Here is a 21,855-nt window from a genome sequence, read left to right on the forward strand (position 1 = left end):
GGTAGGTGGGAGAGAGGGCAAAAGTGGGTGGTTTCTGCAGAACACCCCAAGTGACCAGAGTGTAATTCTTCTTTTGAAGGAGCCATGTCAGGAGGCTTTAATTTTCAGGTTACTGATGGTTTGAACTTTGCACCACGACAAATTTTTAGCATCACTGCTCGAGCCCTGACTCTTAGCTTAGAAGTAAACCGAGGATTGAGCATCTTTCCAGGTAAGATTTTAACTTGACTGCATTTGGGGAGAAGTGGTTTTCAATTTATTTAGAAAGTTCTACCTGCATGGTAAAAAGTATCATCGTTTCCTATAGAGTGATCCCAACAACAGTTACAAAGTCCCAGAAAGAGTCCTCTCTGCAGGAATTCAGCAAAAGCAAGGCTGGCTCTGTCCACCCGCCTCTTTTCCCTCCCTTGTTCGTCCAGAGAGGGTGTGCTGGTAAAGAGCCATGGGACAGGAGTCCCCAAAGCAGCCATGATCCATGTGCACTTTTCCCCTACTCTCTCCAAGGGTCCTTGATGAAGCAAGGAGAGCCAGGTTCTGCAATGATCGTCTAGATCTTGGAATTTCTTTTTCTGAATATAAAAACCCTGTGCATCAGGGGCTGTGAGGGATTTCACTGAGTGCTGGCCCTTAGAACCCTGAAGCCTCTGGACTGTTGGTTACCAAGAATCTCAGCTTGGCTGAGATGGAAAAATCAAAGTGAGCATTGCTGGCTCAATACCCTCCTTGCAGGGATAGGGAAAAATTTACCCAATGGCAGAGGTAATAAAAAAGAATGACAAACATTTAAGCTTGTTATTTAGAAAAAAAAAAAATGTACTGAGGTAGACCAAACAGAAAATAATAAAATTTATGTTACAGTTTAAAAAAAAAAAAAGGGTCTTTACACAGTGACTTGTTTACTTGATATGCATTACCAGTAAAACATAGATGGAGAGAGATAGTAATAATTTAATGAGTTATGGTTATTCTGTGGTCACTCAGGCCAGTTACTCGCAACCAGGAAGCTTCTAAAAATAGCCATGTCTGAGCCTCACCTTACCGCAGTTGAACGCGAGCCTCTGCAATAGGGGCTGGCCATCATTATATTTTTTTTAAGTTCCAGGTGGTTCTGAAATACAGCCAGGATTGAGATCCATGGGACTGGGCATGGTACTAGTCTTTTATTAGTTATACGTATGTGAGGGAGGTGATATATTTACAGGAAGCTGGCAGGATTTGTGGTTTAGAGAGATGATGTCATTTGGCTGTATGATCGGTAAATGGTGGATAAAGCTCACATACTTCTAAGGTAGACCTAGAGAAAAGTCACTGTAACTTTAACAGAAACATAGTTTTTTTTTTGTTGTTTTTTGGTTTTTGTTTTTTTAGGAGAAATGTTGCCATTCTTAGTTGCCTTAAGCACTTGAGTTCAAGAAAAGAAATCTTATTAAAATCCAATTAAAGATACATTAACCCAGATTCTTCTACTCCAAAATCTTTTTATATTCCATAATTTGTCTCTGGGAATAACTGTGATGTTTCTATCGATTTCTTTAAGGCAACGAGGGTGCCATTTAGTGTTTAAAAATAAGCAAACTGCTACACCCTAGTAATCTGAAAAATGTAGTAATCTACTGGAAAAAAATGTTCTTAAAATCAGAGTAAATCTGGTTGCTGCAAAAGATAAAATACTTTCCATCTATTCTGGCTAAACTTTGGTTTAGTAATTCTTGACAGTTGTGTTAGATTGAAGGGGAGTTATAGCCACTACAGCTTAGAAGTTTTGTGTTTCTGGCATCTCTTTTACTGAATATTAGTTTAGCAAGAAAAATATATGAAAATGGCCCAAATTCTCTTGTCACCTTTGTGGAACTATGCAAAATATATAGTTTTCATAGCCCTCTGTTTAGTATTTGGACCCAGTCCCAAGTGTGCGGTTCCTTTTCCCTACCAAAATGCACTCCACCCATCCTGACCTGGCCCCACTGGCTCTGAGAATCCTGCACCAGAACTTGCGTGTTATCCTCACACAAAGCGAGGGCTCCTTTTTCCAAGCTTCCCCCTAACTAGCACCTGAGGTCTGTTATTCTTGGTTTCCATGTTGGCCTCCATCCCCAGGCTGTGACTTATTTCCAGCTCCAGTTTCTGGCCAGTAGGAAGGAAGATGGATTTTCTTTTCTTTTCTTTTCTTTTCTTTTCTTTTCTTTTCTTTTCTTTTCTTTTCTTTTCTTTCCTTTCCTTTTCTTTTCTTTTCTTTTTTTAAGATTTTATTTATTTGACAGAGAGAGAGAGAGCATGAGCAGGAGGAGGGGCAGAGGCAGAGGCAGAGAGAGAATGGGACGCAGAGGCTCCCAATGGGTAGGGAGCCTGATGTGGGGCTCGATCCCAGGACCCTAAGATTATGACCTGAGCTGAAGGCAGACACTGAACTGACTGAGCAACCCAGGTGCCCCGGAAGATAAATTTTCATGTACATTTCCATTATGTGGCTGTTAGGGTTGATAAAATATCCCTTGGGTGGGTATAGAAATGACTACTGCAGAATCACAGATTTTAGAGTTGGAATGGACCTTATGGGTCGTTCGGTCCAGTTGTCCTTGATGTTTTTCTTATCCTAATGTCCCAAGTGGTGGGGGCCCCACTCTGTTCTGCATCAGAAGTCCCCGATGTGGGTGTGATTCTGATGACCACATCTCCTCCTCTCTCCAGGGACACAAGTGAGCCTTGCTCAGCTGGCTTCTACAGTAGCCACTGGAGGATGTTGGTCCCTGCTGCTGTGTGAAGTTGTGGGGGGATGATAACAGATGCCCCACTCTCCATTTTCCCTCAGGACCGTCCCCTCCCCATCATGACAGGTCCTGCGGGGAGTAGGCTCTGAGTGACCTCTGCCTCCCTCATCTATTAGGCGGTACTTTGGCTGAGAGGGAAGGGGGGCACAGAGTCTGACTCCAGGTGTCAGCTGTCAGCTACTGTGGCTCTTGCACACTCCAGTGATCTATTTGTTCTGAAATATCAGGGAAACCGTATTGCTTTTTATAGAACAATAGATTTTATAGAACCATAATAGCAGGAAATCTATTCCTGTTATAGAATGGACATCCAGATACTATTAATAACTGTGTTTTTATTGTGTTTTACATTTTCATTTACTGCATTGGATTGTTTTAAGGATTTAAATGAAATAATGTATATTAAAGTAAACTGCATCATCCCTATTTGGCATGATGCAACGTTGATAGAAAACACGGGCTCAGACAGTTTCAGAGTCATATAACTAACAGGAATCATAAGCCCCAAGACCAAGTGCCAACTCCAACTCCGACCTCAAATCTTGTGCTGGAATCACAGCAGTTCTCTCCTTTATGGACATGCCTGTGTTCCAGGGCTGTCTCAATTCTAGAATACCAGTTCTCTGACAATGCAGCCATCATCTTTATTTTGTCTCCTTGATATTATTGATGGATTGATATATACAACCAGGAAAATATGCATAGCAGTTTAATAAACAGCAATGATGGTGTAGAAATTTTGTGTGTTTTTCACTCTCTTGGAGTAGGAAAATATTGCAACCCGGCATCAGTCAACTTTTGTTTTTACTCACACTGATCCCATACCAGTTGGACTTTTTCCACCAGCCTGGCAGACTTTGGCCGGGCCGTTTTGCCTTCCTCGTGGACTTAGTCTTAAAAAGTGGCCCTGACTTGAGACCTGGAAGAATTTGTAGGGTGAGCCAAAATACTTAGAAGAATACTTAACGGGTGGATATTTTAAGGTTAACCAGAGCTTCTGTGCCCTGCCAAACCTGAAAGTCATTTTTTAACTCAAGTTATTTTAAAGTAGGAAGGACTGCAGTTCTAAATGAACTCTTTTTGTGTGTGAACTAGGAAAATAATGTCTACTCAATGTATATTTTCATTTTGTTATTGTGTGTGTATATATGTATCCATAAATGCACATACACACATATGTGCACACAGATACACACACATTCATTCTACTTCTTCCTGCAAAATTTATTCCCCAGGAAATTTTATAACCAGTTTTTCACCTTGAATGCTACCATCAGATGGGTTTATTTATCTTTAGTTGTGACAAGTTAGAACATATTGTGGCCTTAGGACCTAGTTCTCCTGCATATCCAAATGGTACTTGGCTCTTTTACAAAAAATGTTGAGGAGGGGTTGACCTTGAGAGACAAGCTAGTCTAGAATATAAGCTTACACAGTAGCTGATCAGTGAAGGGTATTCAGAGCCGACTGTGTCACTTCAATCCCCTTGGGGTTTGGGCATGCTATAGAGGGAATCACATCTCACTGATGGGCCATCTGTCCTTTGCGGTGGGAATTGAGGGAGACAAGAAAGCAGAAGGAAATCACAGTGTGTTGTTAGAGTTTAGAGCAGAGATTTATAAAACCTTTTAGTTGGCTAGTCTTGCAACACTGATTTGAATACTGTTAAGACTTAGTGGGAGATAAGACCTGTGAGTAAAGATTGTCGATGCTTAAGGAAAAACTTAAAGGCTTACTAATTGGGGAAACAAGAGACTTATCCTCAAGAGTACACTAACCATGCAAAACATATGCTAAGGATCCAGTGAGTGGTATAGACTGGGTGAGCCACACAAGTTCGGGGGGGGGGGGGCATAGTTTCCCATAGACTGCAACAGTCAGCAAGAGCTTGTTGGCCAGGCAGGTCCTGAGCTGTCCTTGCAGAACCAATAGCAATTCAATAATGGTGACAAAGAGGGGTGAGCATACCAGATAGTACAGTATGGCTACAGTGGTAAAGACCAGGGAAGAGGTTTGGCAGCATGTTCAGCAGGTGGAGAGGAAAATCTATTAGATTGGTTGAATGATTCATCACGTTTCCTAGCTCAGTTATCCTTCTAGCCCTGAGCTTAAAGTAGTATGGTATAGACAATGTAGTGTCAACTTTAAAAATACACATTTAGGAGTCAGGAAGACCTACATTTGACCATTAGGCAAATTGTTTAACATCTCTGAGACTTGCCTATCCCTTCTTAGTGAGGAAACAAATCTGCATTTGTTAGGATTATCATGATATCCAAAAGGAATGGCAAGACTGTGCTGTTTCCTAGTGTATCTCTACTCCTCATTAGGACTTGTCACCGACCAACACTTGATAATGTCCATTGAAGAAATGAGCAAGGCCTCCTATGCTAGTGACCCTGAAACTCTTGCTGTCATGGAGGTGGTTGTTTTTCATGAAACAAACATAATAGGATATAAGTATGTTTGAGAAATGCTGTATTTAAAAGAAGAATGAAGTAGATTTCTTTACTCCAGGACTTAGAGTCTTTAACATGCTGATTTGCTTTTCAAATCTCTAAGAGGTGCATATGGAGTGAGGGCTTGCCAAACAGATATGGTTATGAGCCCTTTTATTACCACACTCCTTGTAGGATGGTTATTTTATGGATATACAGTTAGGTGGCACCTTAGAGAAACCCTTCCTAAATTAAGTGCCTGGAGCTTAGTGATGAAACTGTAAATGCTTGGATAAAATGAAGTGGGTTAGGGGGGAAATGATGTTTGGCTTTCTGTGAATTGGCCTAAACGATAAAAGATACTCATCAGGCAGCTACAGCTTGGAGCCAGCTAGTCTTGTTGACTGAGCATGCCCAGATGACTGATGAATAGGAATTAAACCCTAGAAACCCTCCTAGGTTAGATAGCTGGACAAGGGAATGAGGGGTTGATGTACCCTGACTGAGAAAAAAAAGCACTTTTGGCCTGGAACATCTCTGGTCAGTCCTCTCCCCCAAAAGGCTAGGACAAATTAAATGATATTATTCTATTTTTTAAAAAAGATTTTATTTATTTATTCATGAAAGACACACAGAGAGAGAGGGAAGCAGAGACACAGTCAGAGGGAGCAGGCTCTATGCAGGGAGCCCAATGTAGGACTCGATCCCGGGACCCCAGGATCACACCCCGGGCCAAAGGCAGGAGCTAAACTGCTGAGCCACTCAGGGTTCCCTAAATTATATTATTCTAAAGAAAGAGTCCCTCCCATCCCCTACCTGCCAAAGGTAGCCCTGGACAGGGAGGAATAAGTGAGAAGTTAGAGTCCTTTATAAGAAGGAAATAAGAAGGCATAGTGGGGACAAGGTCTAAAAAAAGCTGAAGATAAAGAAGTTTGGATGTCCAAAGAGTGCATACATAAAAACACGATTCACCTGACAGGATGAGGGAGCCCTACGTTGGCAGGTAACAAAGAATGGGTGTTAGTTTTGACTTTATGTAACACTGGCTGAGGGTACAGAATAATTCCCCTTTGCCTCCCCAGGTGACCTTGGATCCTGGGCCCCCAGCTCCAGAAGCTGAAAGAGGGCTGTGACATGTTATTGTATTTTATAATATTCGCAATCTGCAGGGGATTGGGGGAGGGGAAAACACTGATCTTTCACCACAGAGCAGTTGAGAACCACTGCTCTAACCCATATGTCCCCAACCCTCTCTAGCTTTTCGTTGCCACATTTGGTGGCATTAGCACACAGACTCATGTGTTCCTGGTTCTTCCTTCCTTGGCATTTGCGCAACCCCTTCCCTCCCCACAATGTCCTTGTGACCTGCCTATCTGGGGTCCCCTGGAGATGTTTCATGCTTGCTCAAGAGCCACAGTCTCCCCCAGATGCCCACAGATGGGCACTCCATGGAGCACCTGCAGCTACATCAGGTCAGGGTGCGTCCGTCCTCCCAGGGTGGGGCACTGTCCCCTGCTCTTTCAGGGCACACAGCCAGTTCCCCTTCCTGCACTCTGAGCCAAGTCCAGTGCCACACACGCTGGCATTGCCTCTTTTCTCTGGGGATCAGTGGGCCATCCAGGACTGGGCAGGGACTGAGGAACCCATCTTATCTGATTTTCCTCCTTCATCTCCAGCTCCAGGAGCAAATCACATCCTTAAATAGATGCCTTGGGGATCACCAGCCCCTCCCAGCACAATTTCGAGTTAGAGCTAGCCAGTCCCCAAATGTAATCATGTGTCTTCCAGAATTTTCAAGGGTCTATAAGAACATTTTGTTAACTGGCAGCCTTCATATGCTTCATACTTAAGTGCATTTTAATCTTCATTTAGGTTCCACGAAACCCCTTTCATCTGGTGACCTGAGAGCTGTGACCAATGACGCAGACAGCAAAGGAAACAGAACTGTAACTTTTACGGTTATAAGTGCCCCTAGACTGGGGAGGTTGGTGCGAGTAAATTCTGATAACAGCACAGAGGATGTTTCCGTGTTCACACAGAATCTGGTGAGTCCTGACATCCGTGGGCAGGGCTGGGTGGCCCTGCAGGGCGGCCCCTCACTTGTCCTCATCCTGCTAAGCCCAGCTGACGTGCCCCTCTGCCCAGGCAATGACTCATTTCAGCTGTGCTGGTTTTCAAACCAGACACTTTGCAGTGAGCACAGGATGACACAATTGTCAGAAAACTCTAAGCAAATTCGAACTCTGGGTCTAATAAGTGAAAAGGAATCCTTTTATCATGAAGACAGATTTAAAAGGAAACCCACATTATAAGGAAAGAAGGGAAACTGAGTGGGGAAAAATTAAAGAGGGAGACAAACCATGAGAGACTCCTAACTCTGGGAAACAAAGGGTTGCAGAAGGGGAGGAGGGTAAGGGATGGGGTAACTGGGTGAACACTTGATGGGATGAGCACTGAGTGTTATACTATATGTTGGCAAGTTGAATTTAAATAAAAATATTAAAAACAAAAAATTTAAAAAAATAAAAGGAAACCCGAAGCCAAGGTGCAGGAGTAAATCCTGCAGGATATGTCTGGGTACATTTAGATTTAATATGTAAAGTTATATACATTATTTAGCATAGTATAGTTATGTATATATATACATAACTCTGTATGTGTGTGTATTTAATGTGTATCCAGAACCATCTGTTTTAGACTTCACCAACGTTTTTACCACCACCACCACCATCCACATATCTTTTTATTTAAATGGATAAGCCTTCAAGGCTTTTGATTTATTTTTTTTTCTTTTGCATCCTAGGAATGTGACTGGCTGGGTTTGTTTGCTTACATGTGATTTCATTTTTCTAAAAAGTCTGTGTTCCCAAATGATCTTTTTGGGATCATATTCAAAAATTCTTAGTTCTAATTCTAATTAATTCTAATTCTTGCTTGCCATTCAGCCTTCTCTTTCCATTCTTAAACAGTGTGTACATGGATTTGATTGATGATTTGGCTGCGGCTTTACATTTTAAGGAATAAAAAACATTCCAAAGTCAAGTTTAGAAGAAATAGCAAGAGTGAACCACATGTCTGCCTTTAACCTTTGAGCCATTTCTCTCCTATGTGATGTAGCAAAGCTGAATTTGGCTTTTGCCTTGCAATTAATTGCCTTTGTCTGTGATGCCTTTAAGGGACCGGATCATGAGGCTAGCAAAAGCTCTGAATGTAGCACTGAAAAGAGGAAGTATGAATTCTCTAGTTTACAGATGCACTCTGGAAGGAAGAAAAAATAAATTAGGATGAAAACTGTTTTCTGTGAGAAGTTTAGTGTGCCCAAGGGCATCAAAACCTGTCCAGAGTCAGTGTGCATTTTGAATAATGACAAGAATATCAGCTCTATAAAGATGCCTTGGCTCTGACCCTAGTTCTTTAAAAAACAAAACAAAACAAACAAAACCCCACTTTTTTTTTTAGATGGTGATCATTTCAAGGATTAGTTTCCACTGCAAACATATAATATTTTAGATGAATATGATCTAACTAAGCTTTAGTGAATATGGTAGCCAAGATCTACTAGTTTATGCTGCAGTTACCAACAACTCCCAAACTTCAATGGCTTAAGATAACAAAAGTTGATTTTTCACTTATACTGTATATGGGCTGTGGAGAGGCTATGGGTCTGCTCTATATCTTGCCTTCATTCCAGGACCCAAGGTCAAAGGGCAGCCCCTCTCTTGGGTACTGGCTGTTTTTGCAGCAGAGGAAAAAGAATTGAGGTTAGAACCACATGATGACTCTTAGAGTTTGTGCTCAGATGTGCCATGTATCATTTATGCTCACATCTCATTGACTAAAGAAAGTCACGTGAGCAAGTCTGCTGTCAGTGGAGTGGGGAAGGACACTCATCTCACAGACAGGAGGCCCTGAATAATTGGAACCATGGAACAATCTACCACAGTGAGCTAGCCTGGTAATCTGAACACTCTTTGTAATACATTTTCCTCTGAAAACAAACCACTTCTATAATACCACACAATTATAAACAGGAATTAAGACCCCAAACTAGGGTGCTTGGGTGGCTCAGTTGGTGAAGCATCTGCCTTCAGCTCAGGTCACAATCCCAGAGTCCTGGGATTGAGTCCTGCATCAGGTTCCCTGCTCAGTGGGGAATCTACTCCCCTCCCCTCTCTAATCCTTCCAGTGTTCATACTTGCTTTTTTTTTCCCCCTCTCTCTCTGTCTCAAATAAATAAATAAAATCTTTAAAACCTCAATCTAGTTATAAGGCTCTAGGGCAGGCAATAAAAGTCTTGAGTGATTAAAATCCAATTATCTTAAGATTTTATTTTTCTTCTCATTATTCCTTCCACCTTAAGAACCAGGAGGCAAGTGTCAAGAAAATGTATTAGCAATGGCAGGTATTGGCTGGGCCAAGTGAGGTGTTAGGTTGGAGCTCAGCCTGGAAGAGACCTGCAAAGGGGTGTCTGGGATCAGGATCCTTGGGCCCAACTGTTGTTCTTTCCTGTGGAGATGGGGGGGGAGGCTAGTTTAAAAGCGCAGGCTGGGCAGTGCCACAAATCAGGTGTGGTGTGGAAGGAGGTCCATCCTTCTCGAATGGACCAGGTTTATGGCTCTTCTCAACACACAAGACCTTTCTCTTCCAAGGCCAACAGCCACCATACCAGCAGCCCAGCCTAGTGCTTTTGTCTCAGAGGACAAAGGCAAGCTTCTTTTATTATCACAAGGCATCAGACTGTATATCAGGCCTTTTATGAAATTACACTCCTGGACGTGACAAGTCCTGTATCTTAAAGCATCATCTAAGATATAGTTAGAGTCTGTAGATATTCAGCTCAGTAGCCCACACTCTCCTCTATGCCTATGGTGTGAGTGTGAAGCCAACACCTCACTTAGGAATCAGGAGCCCTGTTGCTGCTCCTTGATCTCCTGCTGACTGCTGGTGGCTCAGGACAAGTCCCTTGGCCTCTAAAATCAGACCTGGATTAGCTCTGTGAGTTAGAGCAAGTTACATGTCTTTTAAGCCCCAGTTTTCTCATCTGTAAAATGAGGAAAACAGTAGTAATGATAATTGAAGCCATTTTGAACATTCACCATGTCCCAAGTGCTGTCCTAAACTTTCTTCTTTACTACTCATCATCTCACAGGCTGGGAACCTAAAGCACAGGGAAGTTAAGCAACCTTCCCACAGCTACACAGTTCAGGGGCAGCAGAATCTGGATTTGAACCCAGGACCTCCCCTGCCAAGTCATGCTCCTATCTACCAGGCTTTCCTTTCTCCTAGGAGCTTGTGTATGGATTAACATGGATAATGGATGCAAAATGCCTAGCACATTGCTCCCCATGCAGCATGAACTAAATGCTAGCTAAGGCTGCTGGTACTATCTTTTTGTTCTTAGAAATGTGAGAGGTTCCTTTCCTCTCCCAGTAGCCAAAAGACTGGTTTCACAGGAGAAAGCAATTTTTCTGGGACACCAGAATTGGCTGCCATATTTATCCTAATGTGCTACAGTGATTTAATGAATGGAAATGAGGTCATTAGAAGAGAATGACATTTGCCTGCCACCCCATAACCCAATTACTGTTTCCCTTTGGGGAAAAGCCCCTGGTGTTCTGGAACATACTTCCCTTAGTGATGATGAGAGCAGGGGGCTGATGAAACGTGGGGTCCTCATGCCCCGGGTGAAGCATTTCGACCTTGAGCAGAACATAGGCTGGGAGGCAGAATGAGGCCCCAGGGCTAGGGGCGAGGAGGCTCCAAAGATCCCATCCCAGCGGCCAGAGCAAGGAGGACCCACTGAAAAGACTCTTCCCTAGAGCAGCTGCTGTGGTGACCTTTTGCAGGATATATTTTGCAATATGTGTTTGACTAAATGCCTCTGAATAAATGTCATTGAAATACCCTAACTACTCCTCCACTTTAGTAGTCATAAAACACATCAATAATGTGGGGAGAGGAAAGAGTATGCTGAGAAAACTCTGTAAAGCTAGAAACCAAGTGCTAACTCTGACTGTTTCCGTGTGTGTGTGTGTCTCTGAGTATGAAAATAACATGTGCTTCTTGTCAAAATAAAATTAGAAAAGATTAAAGCAGTGCATTTATTTTTTTTTTTGTTTTTTTTAGGCAGTGCATTTATATTGGAAAAAAAAACAGGGTATCATCAATAAATTCAGTACAACCGACATTAATCTGAAGACATTCCGATTGTGGTTAGCTTGTGTGTTCAAAAATGCAGTTTTACTTGTGACTTGGGAAGAGAAAGAAACTTATTATTTATTTTCCTAGCTTCCCCATTTCCAGATCCTCTCTCCTTTTTCATATGCAAATGGAATGTAAATCTTTTCCTAAAATCTGCAATTTTATGGCCTCTTGTCTGAATAGAACCCTGGTTGACATTTCATTAGGGCTTGGATTTACTACCCAGCAGCTCCAGAACAATTTGGGACATAAAAGAAGTGGTGGAGGCAGACTTTGGAGGTGATGAAGATAATCAAAACCTTTTCTCCAAAATTACTTAACGAAGACATTTCTTGAGCATGTACTACGTGCTCTGATCAGCCCTCTTCAGTCTGGTTGGTGAAAAGAGATATGATTCAGGCAGGAATCAAGTTCAATTTTAGAAGGAGTTGGAACTATTCAGCCATGTTCATGTAATCAAATGGCTTTGAATGCTTTTTGGCATTCTACACCAGTTTTCCTAAATTCAGATTTTTCTAATTTCAGTTAGACAATGACCTAAGTGTCCAACTGGGAGAATGTTTCAGGCAGTTGATGGTTGAGTTTGCTTTCACACCTTTACCTTAAAAGATGAAATTGTTTCCAGCCCTCTACCACCCTCAGTGGGGAGGCAAAGCCATTGTATCATTTTGCACATAACCCATACCTTTTCTTACTTTTTTTGATGGATAAAGAAAAATGACCATTTAAATCATTGACTCTAGATGGTTATAGCTTGTGAGAGAAACCTAGATACTCCATCATGCTTAATATCATACACTGGCAAAATAATTGTAGGAATGCATTTGTTATGTTATAGCTCAAAATATTTTCTTATCTCAGAATAAATTCACTATTTTTTAAACCATCCCACATCAACCTACCAAGATCGTGAAGTAACGTTCTTGTTTCTCACCATCATATCCCATCTCCCTAAATGGGAAAAGCTAAATCATGAAATTTGTGCTGAAAATCTTATACCCTAAATAAATAAACACATGCAGACACAGAGAAGGTGAATCATCAAATTTTATGAAATGAGAACTTTTTACAATTTTGAGACTTCTCATTCATTTCAAAAGAATGTGTGAACAAAGTATGATTTGAATTCCATAAAGCACTCCAAGTAGAGCACAGGGCTAATTGAGTGATTTCCATTCCAGTGAATGTTTAGATCATTTGGAATCATTAAAAAGCAAAGTGTTCTGGTTTTGAGGTTTCGGATGTCTGGCCTTTTTGCTTTTCCATAAAGCCAGTAACTGCATTTAAGCCACTGTGCCATTGTGGAGGGAAGACCATCCATCTTCGTTAATGTTACTGCAACACAACAAACCCAGCTTTCCAGGACCACACTTAGAAAAGAATACAATGCATTCTACGCTGTGAATTTTGTCCAGTTACCTCTTCTCCTGGAGTCTAAGTTTATTGCTCAAGGTAACCCTGACATTTTAAGAAATTGCAAGCACATTTCCCATAGGATAGAAATTAATTTATTACAACTTAATGGAGAGCAAATGGGATCATTAAACTTGGGCCCTTTCATTTTCTAAGCAGAGAAGGATCAGTGTTTTTGTGAATGATCACATTTGCCCTCCTTGTCCCCCCACTCAATTTCTTAGGGTGTCTTCAGTAGCAAGCTCCGTGGCAACTAGACTCAGTAGTCATTTTGGACATTTCTTACCAGTGTTTCATTTTGGCAATTTTGGTTTTGCAATTGCAACTCACTGAATTATGTGCATATTTTCCATGTGTAGAAATATTCAGTTGTCACTTACTCACCTAGTCATTGTTCAGACTGGAATTTGGCTCATGGGTCCTGGCCCAAAGGGTTTGAATAACCAGAATGTTTCTTTTTTCTTAGAACTTTTGGCTTTCTTTGAAAAAGCAGGTACAACTAATTCCCATTTCCATGAGAGCGGTTTATCTTTTCTCTTTGTATTAGTATCCTATGGCTGCTGTAATAAATTGCCACAAACTGGTGGCTTAATGCAACAGAAAGTTGGGACTCCATTTTCACTAGGCTGAAGTCTAGGTGTCAGCAGGGTTGTTCTCCCTCTGGAGGCTCTAAGGGGGGATTCCTTCCTTGCCTTTTGAAGCTTCTGGTAGCTGCCAGCATTTCTTAGTATGTGCCTTTATCATTCCAATCTCTGCCTCTATAGTTACTTTCCTTTATTCTCTTTCATTTGTGTCGAATATCCCTCTGCCTCCCTCTGGTAGGGATGTCTGTGATCACACTTAGAGCCCCCTGGATAGCCCAGGGTAATTTCCAATATCAGGATCCTTAATCAGATCTGCCAAGGCTTTGATAAAGAAGGTAATATTCACAGGTTCAAGGGATTTGGATCTGATATTGGGGAAGGGGGCATTTTAGCCGTCTACAAAACAGCAAGATGCCCCGTACTACCTCCTGCTGTTTCCTAATAAATCACCTTTTCTATGATCTCATTTGGTAGTTTTATTAAAGGTTTCCCTGCTTGTAATGGCATAAAGCCCATGAGAATCAATGTTTACTTCTATATAAATGTGAACTTGGACTTTTCTGTCGAGTAGGGCTATAGATGGCTATATTGCTAGGCCCTTTAAAAGCTTTCTGATCTAGCATTTTTATGTGGATTGACTCCATCATGGAGGGGCATGGGTAGTATTTGGACCTGGTTTTCAGTTGCCCATTTCTAGGAAGAGATTTCCAAGAAGCACCATTTAGGAACTTAGGTCTTCTAAAATACCTTTTCTATCCATTTCCATTAAGGAGAATCTTTTCTAAGACTTAACCCATTTTCACTTTATTTAGCATTATACCTGGGTACCCTTTAAGCTGTCACTCCCTGGGCTGGCTGGCCCAGACTTCTGACCTCTTCAGGGAACCTTGAACCCTCCAGACCCGGCTGCTTTCTGTACTGATGGTACCAGTCCTGGTAAAAGTAAGAAAGGTCATGTAAAAAGGAGTCATTTATCTGAACTTATCTTTCAGGAGCACAGGACCTTATTGTCTTCCAAATCTTAGTTTATAGGACTTTTTGGTTAACCCATATGGAGCCTTTACCTTTCTGAATTTTTTTGCTTTCTTCAGTCTCCTTTCTCCATGAATAATATCTGCCTAAGATAGAGTTTCTGGCCAGCTCTGGTTCCCTTGCTTCTTCTGGACAATAATTGTCCTGTGTAGAGACTGGGACCTTTAACAAAGTCATCATGTTGTGGAGAATCAAGTGACTGGACTGCTTATCTCCCTGTCTCTCTCTCCCTTTTTCACCCGACTCCAAGATAATTTGATTACTCTCTTCTCCAGTGGGAATTTCAAAGCTGTGATTGACTTTTAAGCCCCACCATGGGAAAGATCAGTGTAAAAAAGACTTATGCTCTGATTTTCTTAGCTGAATTTGACAATTTTATTCTCTTAATGCTCAGTCTTGTCCACGTGTACTTTTGTGGATCTATAGTATCTACACGGTTTTAGGGAAAAAAGTATCAGATTCCATGTCATGGCTGACTCCACCAAGCATGGTGTATCAGAGCTCCCACTTCACCCCGGGTTCATCCAAGGCACTCATAATGACTCTTTGTAAATTTCAATGTTTAAGAATTTTATCTTGACAAAAAGAGAGAGAGAGAGAAAGAGAGAACTATATCATGCCCACCCCCACAAAAATATCTGAAGAACACTGAGATTTGTGTAAAATCATGCAAACAATGAGAAACTTTAAAAATGCCTTCAGGGGACACCTAGATGGCTCAGCAGTTGAGCGGTTGGCTCAGAGTGTGATCCTGGAGTCCTGGGATCCAGTCTCACATCGGGCTTCCTTCATGGAGCCTGCTTCTCCCTCTGCCTATGTCTCTGCCTCTCTCTGTGTGTCTCTCATGAATAAATAAATAAAATATTTTTTTAAATGCCTTCAGGTTTAAAAAGCTTAGCTTGAAGAAAATGGACATCTGCCAGTCACCTTGGGGCCAGAAAGGAATTACCTTCAGCCTTGATCCAGGTGGAAGCTCCTTTCCCCCTCAATCTACCTTCTTTTTCCTAAGGTCCTATGAGACGTTTGTACCTGATATACAATGACAATAGTATAAAAGAAAATATACAATACATTTTCTCTTTAACTTTCCTTTTATAATAAATACAGCATATAAAATGACCTCTTTCTTTGAATCCTTACAAGCTCTGGCCAATAGTGATTGTGTCCTAGCCAGGCCAGACCACAAAACGGCATTTGTCTTCCCCAGCTATACCTACCAACTGACTTTTTGCATTACTAAACTCCTTGAAGTTGGAGCACATAATCACGTGAAGTTCTTAGTTGCCTAGAATCTCATTGAGCTTTCCATAGTGAAGGAGCAGTGCAGTAGGAAAAACATGAATTCTGGAGTTACATGGGACTAGATTAAAAACTGAGCTCTCCCATTCATTGGCTATGAGTGAATTATTTACATTTTGTGAACCTCAGGTTTGTTTTTTTTTTAAATCTGTCAAGTGTATATAATAAGGCCCCTAAAGTAAAATGAGTTACATAAAATGCCTTGCAGAGTGTCTGGCACATATTTAGGGCTCAGCAAAAGGTATTGGTTGTGTTTTTGTTAAATCAATGGGTAAGAAATGTCTTGGATTGCCTTATTCCTACAGCTTCATGATATAAACATACTTTATAATTAAATTTTGTAAAGCACTTTTTAAGTAGCTTATTCATTAAACAAATATTTATTGAAATGTCAAGTATAGGATGGTGAACTAATACTTATTTACAAAGCAACTGGAAGTAAGCTTCTAGAGTATGTGCCAAAATTCCAGCCTAACTACTTCTTGGTTTTATAAGAAAAGATTTATTTTATTAGGCATATTCTAGAAATTTCTAATTGCTTAATATTTTCATGCCATGATCCTTTTAAAAAATAAGTATAGCCTTCCATCTTAACTGGAATCCTCTGATGTCCTAATAAGGAATTGATTAGTGAAGACTTAGATGCTTTCCTAAAAGACTTAGAAATGCCCAGGGTATGCCGTTTTGCCATTAATATGGCAAAAGACTAATTAGGTTAAATGCATATTTACAAGTGAGATGTTATTCTATATTTTAATGCAGAAATGGAGGGTCAGGGAGATTAAATGACTGGCATAAAAGCCACAGAACTGGCTTTTTATAAAACACCTTTTCTCAAATTTCACAAGTTGTTTCAATGAATATCCTCTAGAAGAATATCCTAAAGAAAAAAATCCACAGCATAAAACAGCATTTAGTTTTCAGGTGTCATTGGTCTGCTTTAACCTGAAAGCATCCTGCAGTCACAGTGACTTTTGTGACATGGCCATTTTTTGAGGAGAACAGGCCAGTCATTTATAGAATGTTCCTCAGCTTGGTTTTATTGGACATTTCATCACAGTCTTATTCAGGTTGTACATTTTGGCAGGTCTGACATGAGAGATGCTGAGTTCTCCTCCAGCCTCACGTCAGGAAGCACTGATGCTCACTCCACTCTGTCACTGATGATGTTCTCCATTTAGTCAGGTGCTATCTTTCAGGTTTCTCCTTGGCAAACCTACTATTTTCCTTTTCGCAATTAAGTATTTTGTGAGGGAATACTTTGAAACTATTTAACTACTCTGTTTTTCATCACAACTAAAGTAAGCAATCATTTTAGGATTCTTACCTGTGAAATATTTATTACCGGTGTGATTGACAAATGGTGATTTTTCTCATTCTGTTTTTCCTTCCACATTTACTAGTTGGAATTCTGCGAAATTTAATTTTCTTTTTAAAAAGATTTTATTTATTTATTTAAGAGAGTGATCGAGAGAGAGAGAGAGCACAAGGCAGGGGAGGGGCAGAGTGAGAGGGAGAAGCAGACTCCCTGCTAAGCAGGAAGCCTAATGTGGCGCTTGATTGATCCCAGGACTCTGAGATCATGACCTGAGCCAAAGGCAGCCGCTTAACTGACTGAGCCACCCAAGCGGCCCCAAATTTTAATATCTAATGACATTCCAAAAAGACTCCATCTGTAAAAGAGAAAATATCTGGGCTAATCTAAATCCATGGGAAATAATAACCTCTCCTCTCCTCTCTCCATAATCTCTGAGCCCAGGTATCCAGTAAGTGGCTTATCTATCTATATTTAATACAGTAGAAATATGCAGAGCTGTTGGAAATTGTTCCTAGGGCCGCTTTCTATTTGAGGTAACAAAATTCCTAATCCTGTCTGAGATCCTTTTCTTCTGAGGTTTACCTTACACATTTTCCCTTAAAGTCTTGGTCTTGTTCTCCCTTTATCAGCCCTCTCTCACCACACACACAAACACACACACACACACACACACACACACCCCTTAGAACCTGGTCTTATTTTATTATTTTTTTCAAGTAGGCTCCATGCCCAGTATGGAGCCCCACTTGGGGCTAAAACTCATGACTCTAAGACCTGAGCTGAAATGTGTAAAAAAAAAAAAAAAAAAAAAAAAAAGATGCTCAACTGATGGAGCCACCCAAGTGCCCCTAGAACCTGATTCTTAAAGCTCTCTTTTTTTAAACATTAAAGACTCTATTCACCTCAAAGCTCCTTCAGGGCATGGCTGCCAAGTTGACATTCCACAGACACACTCATTCCCTTTTGCTTCTAGCTCAGCACTTTCAATTATGTACTGTTTAGTCTTGAAGCTCAGACACTCAAGATGAATCTAATTTGATTCTCTCACTCTCCAGCATAAAATGAGTAAATAAGGTATTCACAATTTCTCACTTTTGTAATGACTTCAAAAACAGAACTTATAGCAGACCTCTCTTTCAGAAGTCTTCCAAAGTACACAGCTATGATCAGGGCTCCTTTCCAATTAATTTCCTTCAGATTTCTGACTTTCATCTCAACTGTTCTCATCTTTGAGAAGCATTCTTTCCCTGAGACAATTACTATTCATCCTGTAGACATCAGAAGATCCTTAGATTATTCCAATAACTTATATTTTTCAGAGAAGTTAATTTTTACTTAACCCAAAGAAGCAAAGGACAAGAATGGCTGCTTTCAAGAAAATTTTTCCTTTTAATCAGTAGACTATGTTACTTTTAATATTAAGAAGCTGGATGTCTCTTGTCATAATATTATGCCTCTCTCAAGCAGAATGGGAACCTTTGGAAACCATTCTCCAATCCAAAATCCATGGCACAGTTATTTATTTCTAGGAAGAGGAATACATTTATGATTAATATTTTATTGTAAATCTTCAGCTGAGAATAGAAATAGTATAATTGCTAAATAAAACTGACTTATTTCCCAGAAACTTCTAGAGCATAAAGTTACTAGTCAGTACCAGAAATTATCTTTGGGGAAACCAATTTTTTATGAATGACCTTGCTTCTTTATGAAGAAATGTTGAGAAACGATACTTTCTTCTTCCCATTTAAAATCCCCAAATGACAGCATTTCCTTGCCTTACCCTTGAATAGGAAAGGAACAAAAAACTTGCCAACAGCTTTTGGACACTGTGGAAATAGGAAGCTCATATTTTGTAAAGCTCACTAGACCAGAAGCTTTTCTAGAACTCTGATTCTAGGCTTATCCATTGTACCAGTATTGAGTCAGAGTGATACATCACCAAACTTTTGTTAGTTAATACAGTATTTCCAAATACTGACTGATGAAATAGACTCAACTGCTCTGTAAATTATATGATAATTTATTCTAGGCATTTTTGACATGGACACAGATACCTTGAAAAAACCTACCTGTAAGTTCAGATACTATAATAGAAGGCAGGTCAGAAAAAAGATGTGACCTACAGGAATGAAAAGATTAGATATTTTTTTTCTCTAGCCTTCCCTTCTGTGGTTCGAGATTGAGAACTTTCAATCACTGTTGTTAGAGAAAGGACTACTCATATGGTATCTGGACAAAAAAATACTGGGTAAAGCCCATCTCCATCAGTTGAGCTAGAAAAGACATTCATTGGCAAGAGACATCAGGGACTTAGATTAAATCTTGAAAAATACCCTAAGCAAGATGGGGAAATTTGAACATCAATGAGAATAACAACTGCAATGGAATGAAATACATCATACATATGCTAAAACTCATAAGATTATAATGATCCCAAAACAGACAAAACAAAAACCAATGGGTATATTTGGATCATGGAGCCAGGGGACTCATTTTTCCAAAAATTAGTATAAAGAGAAAGAATCAAGTACTTATCCTGTCTTTTCTGCATACACTGTACTTCAGTTTAGCCAAATAGCTGATGAGGGAAAATTCTTCTTTGTAGAAGGATTCCAGAAAAGAATGAAGAAGGAATGATTAAAAATATCAATGCCTTGCCACTGCAAAAAATAAGGAACTTAAGCAGTCATCTCAATGACTCTGTAAAACTATCAGATGATAAGGGTGATGGGGAACTTAAAAATAGATGGATCAATGTGGCAGAATTCGAATTCACCTATTAATCCTAACATTTTCAAAAAAGGAGCAGCCTTGCAATGAGATGCAGAGGAAATATATAATATAACCTGAAAAACATTTTTAACAAAAACCTAAATCTGATTCTTATTACATTTCTAAATTTAACTCCTAGTGTATTGGAAATATAGAGGACAGAGGAACATGTTAAACAATACCATTGGGATTGAAGCAGCAAAATCTAGAATATAGGAAGCTCTATAAGACAAATGACCCAATATCTTCAATAAATAAATCACAAGAAAAAAATCAGAGAAAGGGAACCTACAGACTAAGAGACACCTATGAGAAGCATCAAACAAATGTGACATGGGGACTTCTAAAGATCCTGACTCAAACAAAGCAACTATGTCAAAAACAAACAAACAAACAAACAAACAAAAAACCCTCACATATACTAGGTCATCGGAGATACTTAAACACTATTAATTAAATATTAAGTAATTATTGATAATATTTATATGTGATAATGATATTGTGATTATATTTTTAAAAGAGCCATCTTTGGAGCATCTAGGTGGCTCAGTGGTTGAGCATCAGTTTAGGTCATAATCCCAGGGTCCTGGTATAGAGTCCCACATCAGGCTCCCCACAGGGGACCTGCTCCTCCTTCTATTTATTTATTTATTTTGTCTCCCTCTGTTTATGTCTCCACCTCTCTCTCTGTGTCTCTCATAAATAAATAAAGTCTTTTTTTTAAAAAGAGCCATCTTTGTCGGTATTTACTATAACATTTACAGATAAAATGGTGTTTGGTTGGCTTTAAAATAAGCTGTTGAGCAGAATGTGGGTAGGAGTATTATATGAAATAGGATTGGTTATAAGTTGATAGTTTTTAAAATTATCAGACAGGCAAATGAAGGTTCATTATATACTTTCTAAAATATACGTACCATAGCCTTCATCATCTCAAAATCAATGTGCTTTTCTTTCTCTGATAAATAAACTATTTTTGCAATAGAACACTGAAGTTTGACAAACTTAAGTTACCACATTGTTAGTGTTCTTGTGTTTGCATAGATATGTGCACAATTTGGGCATGAGAATAAACCCTGAAAAGACTTGTATCTTCTTCAGTTAGGATACATGTTGTCCTCATATTATCCCTGAAGCCAGGGGCTGATTTTTCTTCCTGTCTATACAGGTCAGTGAACAGGTCATATTATACCAACATGTGGACCGTGAAAACACTGGCTGGACTGCAGAAGACTCTTTCACGTTTACGACATCCTCTCCACCAGCAGCTCTAAGTCCTGAGGAGTTTCATATTACTATTTCATATGAAGTTACAGAACCAGGTCGGCAGAGTCGTCTGCTTGCAAATACAGGTAAAGCCACCAAAAGACATGGGTCAGTGGCTTATCTATAATTATTAAAGTAGGGACAATTTGGAAGTAAGTATTCCTTGATTAATTGGAAATGCCACGATATCATAACAATGCCACGATATCAACCTTTGAAATAAAACTTATTTGGTTATAAAATTTATTTCTTTACATGTGCTCTTTCTCTGGGCCTCTTCGCTTTCCTCTCATAAGCTTTAATAGTAGTAATTGGGGGAAAGATGAAAAATTAGCTCTAAAGAATTTCACTTGGAGACTTTACCATGCCTATGACTGAAAACCACCTATAGAAAATGAAAATAACAAATAAGTCAAGTTCCTTCATGAAAAGGGATATTGAAAGCTGCACCTGTTTCCATGGCAAGAGAAAGTCCAGTAGTAGATAAGTTAAGAAATTAACATTCTATGGATGAATCTCAGGATTTTGAAATGCTCTTGCCTGAAATATTGATTTAATAGTTAGGATATGTATACTTAAAATATAATTTGTTATATGCTGTGGGTGTGTAACAGTGCTAATTCAGGTCCTTGAACAACCAAGACGTTTATTTTTTTTTAATTTTTATTTATTTATGATAGTCACAGAGAGAGAGAGAGAGGCAGAGACACAGGCAGAGGGAGAAGCAGGCTCCATGCACCGGGAGCCCGACGTGGGATTCG

At 39.9% G+C, this 21,855-nt stretch overlaps 1 protein-coding gene across 2 annotated transcripts in view; it reads left to right on the forward strand.

Annotated features, from left to right (window-relative positions):
- Nucleotides 1–21,855, forward strand: part of LOC144312860 (chondroitin sulfate proteoglycan 4-like) — a 67,897-nt gene that overhangs the window by 33,102 nt on the left and 12,940 nt on the right. The window contains exons 7-9 of one of the 2 annotated variants that reach the window (XM_077895988.1): nt 80–211; nt 7,079–7,251; nt 20,997–21,180. In XM_077895988.1, the coding sequence (XP_077752114.1) occupies nt 80–211; nt 7,079–7,251; nt 20,997–21,180 (489 nt within the window). The remainder of the gene's footprint in view (nt 1–79; nt 212–7,078; nt 7,252–20,996; nt 21,181–21,855) is intronic. The other variant, XM_077895989.1, reaches the window with a different exon arrangement.

The sequence above is a fragment of the Canis aureus genome, chromosome 4 (genome assembly GCF_053574225.1).
Source record: "Canis aureus isolate CA01 chromosome 4, VMU_Caureus_v.1.0, whole genome shotgun sequence".
Classification (NCBI taxonomy): Eukaryota; Metazoa; Chordata; class Mammalia; order Carnivora; family Canidae; genus Canis; species Canis aureus.